The 13,373-nt window shown below is 36.6% G+C and overlaps 1 protein-coding gene across 1 annotated transcript; it reads left to right on the top strand.

Moving 5' to 3' along the window:
* Positions 1-377: 377 nt before the first annotated feature.
* LOC137406857 (putative enoyl-CoA hydratase) lies at positions 378-13,109 on the top strand. The gene is made up of 8 exons (XM_068093467.1): positions 378-410; positions 2,532-2,649; positions 3,430-3,621; positions 4,645-4,745; positions 5,512-5,656; positions 10,352-10,501; positions 10,952-11,125; positions 12,678-13,109. The coding sequence occupies exons 2-8, from the start codon at positions 2,574-2,576 to the stop codon at positions 12,761-12,763; spliced, it is 924 nt and encodes a 307-aa protein (XP_067949568.1). The 5' UTR covers positions 378-410; positions 2,532-2,573; the 3' UTR covers positions 12,764-13,109.
* The last annotated feature ends 264 nt before the right edge of the window (positions 13,110-13,373 follow it).

The following is a 13,373-nucleotide window of genomic DNA, read 5'->3' as shown; positions in this document are numbered from 1 at the left end:
ACTCCAGATTTCCGAAGCGTACTCTAGCAGTGGAGTACGCTTCGGAAAACGCTTCGTGGAGTAATGATATAGATTACGCATAGTAACGAGTAAGGCCATCCATCAAAAAATAATATGTACCGTATGTGAATAATAATGTCGTGCGTTTTTGATGCAGATGATGTACATATATAACTATTTGATGTACAGATAGTTTTTTATAAGACAAAGCCCACCATTAAACTACATAAGCTGGAGCTAGTTTTGCTATTAGGGGTTGTCTTCTGCCGCCATCCGTAACGCGAGTCCAGCAGTCTCACGTAAACCTTAATTAATAGACTCGCGATAACTTATCGTAAATGGTAGTCTTAGAGTTGGGTTATCATAGCTACTCGCGAAACGAATGTGCGCGCTAATAAAGAAATGTGTAGGTACTTGTTCTATCGGGTTTACCAACTTCAACCACCATCAATTAAGGTGGTGGCAAAACTGGCGAACCACCAACATTTGCTAATCATATCATTATAATAATGCTATCTGATAACAGAGAGTAATATTTTCAAATAGTATTACAGCACTACGTCGTGCAAGTTAATTACTACAATTATTTCAAAATTATTTATGTCAAAACGAATAATTGCTACTCTGCATTGGTCGTCGAAAGGTGTTGGAAGAGTGTCAGCAGATGCTTTTTTACTTTAAAAAAGAGATATAAAAATTGGAAATTGCTATTTAGCAAAAATGCTATTATGTTTTGGTTTCAAAACTAAAACAGCAAGTTTACCATGTTTAGCTGGTACGCCGTTTCATAGTAAATATTTAATTTAAAGAAACTTTTCAAGTAAGTCATCTGCTTGTTTGTGCACCTTTTGCTACCTTAATTGTTAGAAAAATTTAATGTATTTATGTATGCAAATAAATCCCTTGAACTATAGTAATAAACGTTTTAGCAGTTATCCTCTTACTGTATGAAATGTCACCATTCAGCTCCCAACTCTCATAACTTATATAAGACGTTGACAACTTTTATCTTTGATGTTTTCTAAAGTATATAAGTGACACCAATTTTGGACACGAGTTTATCATGCACCACTAAGTTGCTGGCTTACTGTTTCCACTTTTTTTTACAGAGATTAGGCATTCGCAAGCAGTCACTTTGCCATTTGACTGTTTTTCGTTAAACAATATTTTGATTAGTTTTAGTGTTTTAGCTAAACTCTGCGTGAAAACTGATTAAAAAACTTATCCTTCTATTGATTATAAAAATTTAGATAAACCAAAACCTAAGATTCGGTGGTATTCCTGAAAGTAAACACCAAAGATTCAGTATCATATTATGAACTATGCCATCAAGATCAAAGCATATGAATGTTTAGGCACAACTGGACAGATGATGGAGAACTAACCAATTTGGTTATAACAAAACCTATTGAAGGCTTAATTGTCACTCATGCTTCAGAGATGATAATTTTAGTGTACCCAGTATAAATGATAACTTCCAATCTCATTTGTAATTGCTAAACTCACCATTGTTCAATATTTCAACAAAGTGCAGTGCTCATTTTAGTTTTATTCAAACAGATGAGCCAACTTTATGCTGCTAAACGTGGATAATTTCTGAACTTTTTTTGGACTGTACAAAATTTGTGAGGTGTGCTGCCATGAATGATTGAGTTTTAACTTTTTCATGATTTTTACAGGCTGTATATGTCTGAAACTGGGCATTATCATTCTTTTAGTTTGAAGTATTGTAACTATTTTAAAATTACGTTTTATCAAGTTAACAACTGTTCTCTAATTATACATTAGTGCCTTCACTTTATATTACTTGTAAAATAGTGCCGATTATTCTTGTTACTAGGTGCTCAATAATAAAAGCTCAATTCACTGTGAAAAATCAGAAATTTATTTATTGTGATAATAAAATTTCAGTTTACTTTAAAGAACGCAGCTCAGTTCACTGTGCAAATAAAAATTCTATGTAAATTTACTGTAAAATAAGACTTCATCTTGACAAGATTTTTGAGTTTGGAATTTGATAGTGGCTATCTAGAAGTTGAAGAAATAAGGCACACCCTCTTCATACTGGGTTATAAAGATTATAGGTTACTCATTCAAGGCTGGGGTCATGGAGATGCTGTTAGCTGTTCAGTAACACTCATCAGCCTTCACAACTCAAATTTTTTAAGTGAGCCGATTGGATAGAAGACTTTACTAAAGAATAGGTTCTGTCATCAGTTCAAATAAGCGGGAAAGAAATAGATTATCCTTTGTAAAAGATGAATGAGCTACATGCAAAAGCAACACTGTGTAATAGCACTGGTTATTACAATTGCTTTCATTTCTTCTCTAACCGACAAATACTTTTCTTATATGTGTTATCAAATGGTTTTCAAGAATGGGATGCTGCATATCATTTTTGTACTAAACTAGCTTTTACTTGGGTTGAGAGGCTTTATGCTGTTTCAATACAGACAGAAGAATCTTTTTATGTGTCTAGATTTTAGATTAGATCCAAGTTTCAATTGAATTAATCTCATGATATTTTGCAGCTAAACAGGTACATTTAAGGAGTAGACAAATGTGATTCAGCAATGGCATGTCTCCAGAGCGCAAAATCGATTAAACTTTATAGGCGGCAGTTAAGCAAATGGTTTAAATGGATTTCGGGTAAGTAACTTCTTTAGTATTAGTTTTATAGAGCCATCTTCACTCGTAAATTAAACTTTTGTTTTTGGTGCAACAGATCAGTCCTACACTGCGTAAGAATATCAATAAAGGTAATATTAAAATATGTTAGTAAAGCATGGATGACAAATGTGACAAGTTAGTAGCTTTCTAGACAATATGTGTGGGATGCCACACAAAGTCTTTTTTCTGCAGTTTGCTTAGAATTGGAGAAATTTTTAAAGACCTTATATTGCTGGCTTGTCGAAAGAGAAATAAAAATGTGAGGCGTTTTCTTGTTAGGCACCAAAATGTTGTTCGTGTTGAAACTAATCTGGGTGGTAGATTATCATAAACCTATCATCCATGGAGGGCTTCAAAATGTCAGCTGATAATTACAATTTGTCTGCATTTCTAATTATTCTGTTCATCATTTTTCCTTCTTTTTATTGATGTAACAATGAGATGCCAAGCCAAAATTTTAGCAGTTGCTATTACGCTGTTCGATGAGACATTAGTGCGCTCTAACCCACAGAGATTTATGCTCCTCTTGTACATAGACATTTCAACAGGTTTTAAGAAGAGTGAGTGCAACTACTAAATTTGCTAATACATCTTGTTATGAGTGTGTATGTGATTTTGTAAGAATCCTGGAAAAGTAACTAAAACAACTATTATTCAGTTTCTCTGCATATTGATTGTTTTAATTCATTAAATTGCAACCATATTGAGCAATAATAATAAATAGGTAATATTTGGGAAGTGATGTTGGCTTATTTACAGAAAAAAGACACTGCAGCAGCGATGTACGACAATACATTGTGACTGACAAAGTTGGCTCTGTTCAAATGATCGCTATAAACAGACCTGAAAAGCGAAATGCGATAAATCCCACCACAGCTGTACAGCTTTTCCAAGCCATCAAAGATTTTGAGTCTGATGAGGAGACGACTGCTGCAGTTTTGTACGGAAAAGGTCAAGTTTTACACAAACATCTCAGTAACAAGTATTGTTTATTTTGTTAGTACTAGCAGTCTATATATCTCGGTGGTTCTGGTTCTGTTTGTTATACCCTGTGTCCAGTTATAGCAATTGAAATCTAGCAATGAGCAATCTGCACTCGATTTGGTCTCAGAACCTCCAGATCTAGAGGAGGCGAGCTTAACCGTTAGACTATGGTACCCAAGCAATATATTATTGTTCATTTCATCAGTTAAAATACTCATGCTCAAAGCACTTGAGGTCATTAACTAGCACGGTTGACAGTTCCGTGTAATGGAATGATCATTAAGCTGTCCGGAAACACCGCACTTGTTTTAGTAAAGGTAAGCTTACCATTACTCACCAGGTAAATTACTCAAACTCATTGGGTAATTATTTTATTACCCGTGCAACGCCGGGCATTCTGCTAGTCTTTACTATAATAAGGGCTGTGTCCGTTCGTCTGTTCGAAGCCGTACTAAAAGCATTAAGAAACAAGATTACTCCATACGGGAATCAAACCTTGTTATTCAGCCTCTAGAAAGCTCCTCCAGCTTCGGAGAAAACATGCGGTTATGATTTTAACACAAACTAAATCCTGTAACACTTCTAATGCCGTGAATTGATTATGACTCCCATTTTGCTGATGTCATCAACTGTCGATGGAGCAATCATTCGGCTAGTAGTAATGGTTATTACTAGGTCTGCTAATAATAGATAGATATTAACTTTGTAAATGCCGTTCACGAAATTAAACAGCATTTACGCAAGTCAGTGCCGTTTAAAGCAAATTAGAACATGAGAAAAAAGCAAAAACAAAAAATAATAGCGTAAATTATGTGTATTGTTGTGAAATGTCTTTTTATTTATTTTTTAATTTAACTCTTTTATCAGGTTTTATATACTACATTTTGAAATGAGTTAACTTTGTATGTAGAGACTTGACCGTTAATATGTATCACTACTGTTTGGGCTCACAAAGTCTTCGAATACATTTTACTGATTGCATTTCCAAAGGTGGTGTGTTTAGTTCTGGATTTGACCTGGCTGCACTCGCTGGAGTTTCACAGCCTTACGACTATATAAAGCATTGCGACGCTAATGGACAAGGTCCCATAGTATGTTTCCCTTCTTTCCTCGATTCAGTTACACGCACTTCTATGTATTCATGTGTGTCCAGCATTTGTATTTTTAGCCAAGTTGCTTATGAAATCTGGCAAGTGGTGTGCCCAGTGTGGTAACATAACTGATAGTTGTTTAGTACTCAAATGAACACATTTAAAAAGCCTGGTGCTATAAGAAGCTTAATTCAAAGTTTTGAAAATTTGAGTTGTAACACGCAAACACCATTTAAAATTAACATTAACAAAATAGTCGTAATTAAAATTAACACTATGTAAATTCTTGCACACAAATTGTATACATTATGTTAAGTTCATTAGGAACTTACAACATGATGAGATATTGTAGAGCATAAGCATAGCAAAGCCTGAAATTGTGTCGACATTTTGTTAGAATTTTTCTTAAAATACGGCACCTTGGGCAATAGTCTTTTCAATTAAACTTTTCATAGTATAAAAAGACGAAATTTTTTTTAAATAACTCTGTTCAGGTTTTTAAAATTCAGTTGAGTCATTGTTTTCACCTTTCTTTTACTAGTTAGTCTTTGCTCTCTCTTTTTCTCTTTTATAATGCTGGGTAGCTGTTTTACGAATCCAGATGTTTACGAAACCACTATTATACTGTCAAGTATTCAGATGGTAAATTAAATCCTTGTATACTAGTAGACTTTAAATAATTAAAAATATTCTCCATGACAGCTAATAAGGCATCCAGTCATTTCTATTGTCATTTTATATGATCTGGCAGATCTAAATCCTACAGGGCCCTACTAGATACTTCTGCCGCAAGCCTGTCATAGCAGCCATAGAGGGGTATGCTGTAGCTGGTGGCATGGAACTAGCTCTCTGGTGTGATCTCAGAATCATGGAAGAGAATGCTATCATGGGTGTTCACTGCCGGAGGTTTGGTAAGGCGCATCATATAGTGAACCGTGTTAGCTATAGAGTATGTAAGTTAAAGTATATCAAGTGTTAGGCATATGCTATACCCTGAGTAATTACAGTTCAACCTCGGTTTACTAACGTTGGAAATTATGAACAAATCAAAATTTGAATAAAACACTTGAGATTTCTCTGCCTAGGTTGCCGAACAAAAATTGTCTTTTCCAAGCAATTGGGGTTTGGAAAAACCCTAATTGTTTGGAGAATTGGGGAATTGTTTAGACTTTAGAGAATTGTCAATTGTCTCAATTGTCAACCTCCAGTCAAATAGAGAAGGTTAGCTGGACAACCTTACAGAACCAAATGCTACATCTGTGAAAGCGCTGTGCTATTTCAGTGATGCACTATAGCAGCATCTAGAGAGTGAAGACAAACCAGCCTATCCATCAACCAGCCACTGCAAAAGTATGGAAATTCTGGCATCTCACGACCTGTTCTTACTCGCTGGATAAGATTTCTTTCTTATCGAGAGCGTGACTCTGTTCCACCGAAAGCCAGAAATCACTTAAACATCTGCATGCAGATCTAAAGAATAAATGGCAAATGTAACAATCTGTAATACTGGTTTGAAAGTTCCTCTAGTTAACAAAGTTTGCACTGAAAAGTATGCTAGGAAGAAATGTAAACAATCAGAAATTACTGAATATAGCTGAGTGGAATGTCAGGACGTTAATGGACAAAGAGCGCTTAAAACATCTATTCACTTGACAGCACTCATTGCGAAGGAGCTTGATAGATACAACATAGACATAACTGCTCTTCTGCGAAACTTGCCTATCGGAGTATGGCAGCATGATAGTATGGTAGACAATGGATACTTTCTTTTGGAGAGGAAGGTGGGAGAATGGCAGAAGTGACTCTGGTGTCAGGTTTGCCATCAAGAACTCCATCGCCCAATTCCTAGACCAAGATCTGGTGACTATAGCTAATTTGATCATGTCAATGTGACTACTACTCAAGGGAAAAGGTTATGTCACCATTGTAAGCATTGTGATTCCGCTATGACAAACCCTGATGAGAAAAGGAGAAATCTACAGTGACTTAAAAGACACCATTATAAGTGTGCTCATTACCAAACAGTTTATTATTGCTGGAAAAATGAATGCTAGTAGGGCAGGGTTGAAAGATTGGCCTGGTGTCTTGGGAGCACAAGGTACAGGCAAATGCAACTCAAACGGTCAACTTCTGAGTTTCTGTTCGGATTACAAGCTAGTCATCACAAACATCATACATTTTTCTCATTCAAGTTTAAAATTAATTCAAAATTATCTATCAAATCGTCCTCAAAGTGTTATAATATCTCAGAAAATATCCCAACCTTTAGTAATTAAATGTGGAGTACCCCAAGGATCCATCCTTGGACCACCACTATTTTTATTATATATAAATGATCTTGTAAAGAGTACTGATAAATTTAAAACTATTTTGTTTGCTGATGGTACTAACCTATTTTATACTGCTAAAAACCTGAATAAAGATATAACTATAAATAACAAAGACTTAAATGCGATAAAAAATTGGTGTGACCAAAACAAACTAACATTGAATGTTGACAAGACTAAGTTCATAGTTATTCAAAATCCACAAAATAAATTTCGATTAACAGAAAACATTTCAATGAATGGACAAAACATACTAATGATAGGTAGCATAAAATTTTAGGCGTTACAATAGATAATACACTAAACTGGTCAAGACACATAGAACTATTGAGAAAACAACTGCGACAAAGCTTGGTACTTATCTACTAAGCCTCGTTGATCTTACCAGAAATGCTTTAATGTTCTAATTGTGCCACAACTCATAACATGGTGCGTGCAAAGCTTGTTTTCAATGTGAGGAAATGAAGGAATAAGAGCAAAGGAAAGCTAATGCCCAGATTAAATGTGAACAAATTGATAAACCCTGAGTGCTGTCAGGATTTTCAGAAGAAGATGGATGAGAAGATGGATTACACTTGCGGTGAAAAGACCAATGTAGAAAAGAGATAGGAGATGTTGAAGAGAGAACCTATGAAACAACATATGAGCTGTTGGGAGGACAGATGCGAAAACATCAAGATTGGTTTGATGAAAATGATTATAAGTTTAAAATCCTGATTGAGGAACGGAAAAAAGGCTGAAGCCCGTAAACTACACTGTGCTACCACCGTCTTAGAAAAAGCGAGAAACTGATTGTATCAGTTCATCAATAAAACGATATCTCAATTGTCAGAGGGAAAAGCTGAGTCACTCCAACAGGCCACCAACACAAATGACATGTAGGCTTTTTACAATGGACTAAATAAGGTTTACAGATCCCAGAGAAGAGGAACAGCTCAACTACTTGTCTATAATCAGACTACAGTGTTAAAAAACAAAGACGAGACAATGGCATGCCCTGCCCAATACATAGACCAGCTGTTAAATGGGCCTAAAACTGTAGATCAAGATGCACGTGAACAACTCCTAGTGATCACTGCAGACAAAGAGCTGGACTATATTTCAGGTTTAGTGGCGCTACAAATGACATTTCAGTCCACAAAAGATATTAAAGCATATGGTGTTTGTGGCATTCCTGCAGAGGTTTGGAAACATGGTGAACTACAACTGCAAGAAAAGCTGCATGATATGATTGCACACATTTAAAAATCTGAGCTAGTCCCCAAGAACTGGAAAGATGCAAACATTGTCCCCATATTCAGAAAAGGCAGCAGAAAGGAATGTGGCAATTATAGAGGGATCTCCCTTCCGTCCATTGTGGGGATGATCTTAGCAGATATCATCCTCAATTGACAAAAAATTTTCTTCAGGTTTTACCAGAAACTCAAAGTGGATTCCGAAGAAACCAAGGCACCATAGATATGGTCTCCAGTCTTTGTCACATCCAGGAAAAATGTACTGAACAAAACTTGGAGCTCTACACAGTATTCGTAGATTTTACAAAAGCTTTTGATACTGTTTCACACGATGGGCTTTGGAGCTAAGAAAATTGGGATGCACTATGAAAGTAACCCACCTTATCAGAGCATTACACTGTGAGATGCAGACACAAGTGGTTCAAGGTAAAGACTTGTCAGATAAGTTTGTGTTAGCAAATAAGTCAAGCAGGGCTGTGTCCCAGCTCCCACATTGGTTTTTATTTTGTTGGCTGCCATGCTTTATGTAGCCTTCAAGGATCTACATTGGGGGTGTACATACAGACAAGACAGTGCAAATCTTTTCAACATCTCCATTCCAAAACTAGATTCAGTACCACCAAACACCTGGTTTAAAAGATGCTATTTGCTCATGCCAGTGCATTGGTTACCCAGTCTGCCCCTGACATGAGGCTACCCCAGGACAATTTCATTAGGGCTGTATCTCTGTTTAGATTGAAAATTAGTGTAAAAAAGATAGAATGTATGTACCAACAATCACACTCCTCCACCCGCCTGAACCCATATCCTCTTCATCAGCCAAAAACCACTGGTTAAAGCCGCACACTTCACCTATCTTGGAAGCACTCCTAACAAGAATCGGCAAACCAATCCTGCCTTTGGCAAGCTTCAGCAGAGACTCCCCAAGAACAAGCATGTCTCAGTCAAGTTGAAGTGTAAAGTGTATTGATCGGTGGCTCTGTCAACCCTCTTATATAGCGCAGAGGGGGCAGGGAATACGGGAGGAAGGGAGGGAGCGAGGGAGAGAGAGAGAGAACGACAGAGGGAGGGAGAGAGGGAGAGGAAGAGACGGAGGGGAAGGCAGAAGGGGGAGAAGGAGAGGAAAAGACGGAAGGGGAGGCAGAAGGGGGAGAGGGAGAGGAAGAGAGAGAGGGAGAAAGAGAGAGGAAAAGACTGAGGGGAAGGCAGGGAGGGGAGAGGGAGGGGTAAGATGGAGAGAGAGCTATGGCAGCTTTTCTACACGAGCCGACGTAATGTGTAAGTTTTCTGCAACCTGCAAATATTAACTGGTAACAGTTCACTCCACAAAATATTTTGTTGTCAATTCTGTGTGTTTTATTTAGAATGTATAGAGAATTGAGATTATGGAAATGTATGTTCAAATGAAGGTCTGTACAGGATTATGGGCACAGATGTGCTTGTATCAGGGATATATTTTGTTTGCAGTGAAAAAATTAGAATTCGTTTAATTGACAAGTCCCTGCCTAGTGTATGTTATCTCTAAGATTTGACTGAACTAATGCCAAATAAACAACATAGTTCTCGACTGATGCCAAATTATTGAGCCAAAAATGACTGATTTGTCATGTTTAGTTCAGCAAGACAAGGCTAGTCAACTTGTTTTTCAACCTTCCGCTGGCTCAAAGCCTAATATGTATTTTCACAACTGTAAACTCTCACAGAAGAAAATATTGTAGTAGATAGCCTTCTGTTTTAGCTGATAGGAGATAGTGTTTCATATGGTGAAAACTTGTACCAGATGGCATACAGCCATGTTGGATAGTATAAAGTTGTACCGGATGACATACAGTTGTACCGGATGACATACGGTTGTATCAGATGACATACAGTTGTACCAAATAGTATACAATTGTAATAGATGTTAGGTGTGTAACTCGCAGGAATTCGTATAGCGCAAACCCGTTGTTGCTAGCTGCAGTCAGTATGTTGAGATGGAAATTGGAATCGTATGAGCCATTATTGGAATTGTTTTTGTCTAAAAAGTTTAGCTTTTGCGTGTTAGGAGTTCCTCTGGTAGATGGAGGCACGATGAGACTCCCCAAACTAATAGGGCTTTCTCGAGCCTTAGATCTTATACTAACCGGAAGAGAAGTAAAAGCGAAAGAAGCCTTAGAAATTGGACTCGTTCATCGAATTTGTGATACTGGATCTAGTAAGTAAATTTCTTCTCCGTTTTATTGTATCTTAGGAGGTTAATTACATTTGAGTGTATTTTAGTATATTTTAGTATTTTAGTGTATGTTAGGCTTGAGATTTTTCAGCAGTGGAGTCATGTATGCATGTGTGCTCATTATTGCAGATATAATACCAAGCAATAAGCGATTGAAGTATAACTGTGTACAATTTTGAATTGCTATGGTCAATATATACATCTTTGCTTTGCTAGTTTCATCGACTATCATAGAACGTTTATATTTTTGTTTGGTCTAATTATAATTATGTTTAGTTTTTGCACTTCAAGCTATGATATCGCAAACCTTTAACCAGATAAATTGCTTATTACTATTAAAAAATAACCATAGTCATTTAGATAGATTGAGTTAATAAACTGTTTGCTCTGTTTTTTTGTAAAATGTCATCTATGTTATTGAATTGTGTAAAGCTGTAGGGAGAGCGCTAATGGTGGCCCAGGAACTGAGCAAGTTTCCACAGGAGTGTATGCTTCATGATCGAGCTTGTGCCTACGCCTCCTCATTTGACAATACTTCCAGTGAAGAGGCACTCTTGCACGAGTTCAAAACAGGAGTAGAAATATTTGAAAAAGAGTCTATTAAAGGTTTGTTTTTACGTGTCACTTGATCTCTCGAGTTCATAGCAAATGATAAAACTTACAGAGCTCTCATAATACTGTTGTAAATAAATGGGACACCATAATATCATTATATACTCTTCGCGAACATGTATATAAAGATATAGCTTTTGTAATTAACCTTGAGAAGCTAGATATATATTTGTACTATTTGAATGCCCGGCGTTGCACAGGTAATAAAAAAGTAGCTTATAAACAGTGGCAGGTAATGTAGTTGTTATTGGCTAAGTTGGCTAGTGAGCCAATGGCAAAATTAACAAATTAGCTGATTTCAGTAACTTGAGCTGGTAACTTAAGCTTGTTTAAATTCTTACTATAGTAAGAGCGGTGAAGCCAGCATGTAATCATTATGTGCCATGATCTCTCTCTCGCAATTAATCATGTTCTATAAATATGCTTGTAGTAACCAATAGTATTTTTGCAAGCCCTTCAAGCGTGCGTATTCTAATTGGTGTAATGAGTATGACTGCAATTATTCCATTGTATAGCAATGTAGCCGCTTGGCCTATGGGATAGCACACCTCTCTGCAGTGGAAATGGATTTTTTTCCTAAAATTTTATTGATATAACTGGACATACAGACGACAAATGACCAACAACAAACACTAAGATACGTATATATGGATGCAGAACTTTAGTCGGATATAATTCAATTTTTAAACAAGATGTTAGCGAGTATGCCTCAAATATTAGACTCAGTAATAAAAAACCTTACCCATTGATGTGTAGAGGTTGAACTAGCTGTTAGAAACACCTGTTGAACAAACAGAACTAACTTAACAAGTGCCCGTAACTCAGAACCAGAAGCTTGTTTGTAGCTGACTTAAGGCATTACTGCAACGACTCACTTCTAAATACTTCGATTTCTGTCTAGCAACTTCCAGTATTATAAGAGGCAACCATTGCCAATGGCCGATCTTGGGCCCAAATTTCATTTTACTTACGGATCTATCTAGTCAAATCTTTCAGCTATTTTTGAAGTTTGCCGGTATTTTTCTCTCTTAACCTTCAGCACCAATTTCAGCTTATCACTCCTAGACTTTTCATATTGTAGTGGTATATATTTTAATGGTTTTCGATCAATACCCTTACTCACTTTGGTTAAAAAAGGCTGCTTTGTTAAGTCAGTTTACAGATTAGTTGAACTATAAATGGAAGAGTTGGATGCTAGGTTCGTTGATGTTGTTCACACCTTCAGATATTTTGACTTCGGATCATCGCCAATGCTCTTTGGCCATCCCAGATTTTTATATGGTAATAGTTTTTGTAGTTCAGACATTTATAGTTTTCAGATATAGCAACAACTATAAAGCTGCTATGAATAGCAAGGAGCATAGCTAATAAAAGAACATTTATCTTAATTATTTGCTTTTGTTTCACAAAACTAGCAGGTTATACCTATAGCTTATCCTTCATGGAGTTGGAGGGCTACTAGCCATAAACTGGCATACTAGTGCTCATATACTTAGATATACTTTTAGATAGATCAAGCTGTTGTAGCCTGGAATTTCTATTGTAGGTGCTCAAAGGTTTGTAGATGGAGTAGGGAGACATGGAAGTTTTAATCTCAGGAAGATACAAGATGCAACTGAAGAGGGCAAGTAATGGTGGTGACTAGCCTCAGAAGCGTAATATCCGTAAATTAGACTAAAAACACGCACATTTAATCCGCCTACACTTTATTTGCTCACTGTTCTCATACGCAAACAGTGTTAGCAATTTAAGGATAAACCTACCTGAAACAGTACATTTTTTATATATTAGCCACGTAGATGTATATATCGATTTTGAGCCAGTAGCCCATTTATCACTGCCTTGCACTGGTTGACCTGCAGGCAGTACAGACGTTGTTTGACTGGGCGATGTCTGAGCCGGCATGACATCGCTTTTCACTCATGGTTGACGTGTAGTGGTCGAAAATCAAATCTGGGCCCTTATGGTCACCTTGCAGACACTCCACTAACTGCACTATATGTATGTGCACATTTATATATCAACACCATTGAGAAGGGAAACCATGGGTATGCACATACGTACATGATTTTATATATAGCATAGCAACTATTGGCTTTTTAAATTGTATAAATTAGATACCAAAAGTTTGACGTTCGTGCCAGTGTATATTTGCTACAAAATGACCTCATTTGCTCATTCTGTAAATTAAGGCATATTTTCGATGTAACTGACACTGCGGTTTATTATTTCAGTTTTATAT

This window comes from Watersipora subatra, chromosome 1, assembly GCF_963576615.1.
Source record: "Watersipora subatra chromosome 1, tzWatSuba1.1, whole genome shotgun sequence".
Classification (NCBI taxonomy): Eukaryota; Metazoa; Bryozoa; class Gymnolaemata; order Cheilostomatida; family Watersiporidae; genus Watersipora; species Watersipora subatra.
Note: the sequence above shows the minus strand (reverse complement) of the source record. Positions and strands in the feature narration are given on the sequence as shown.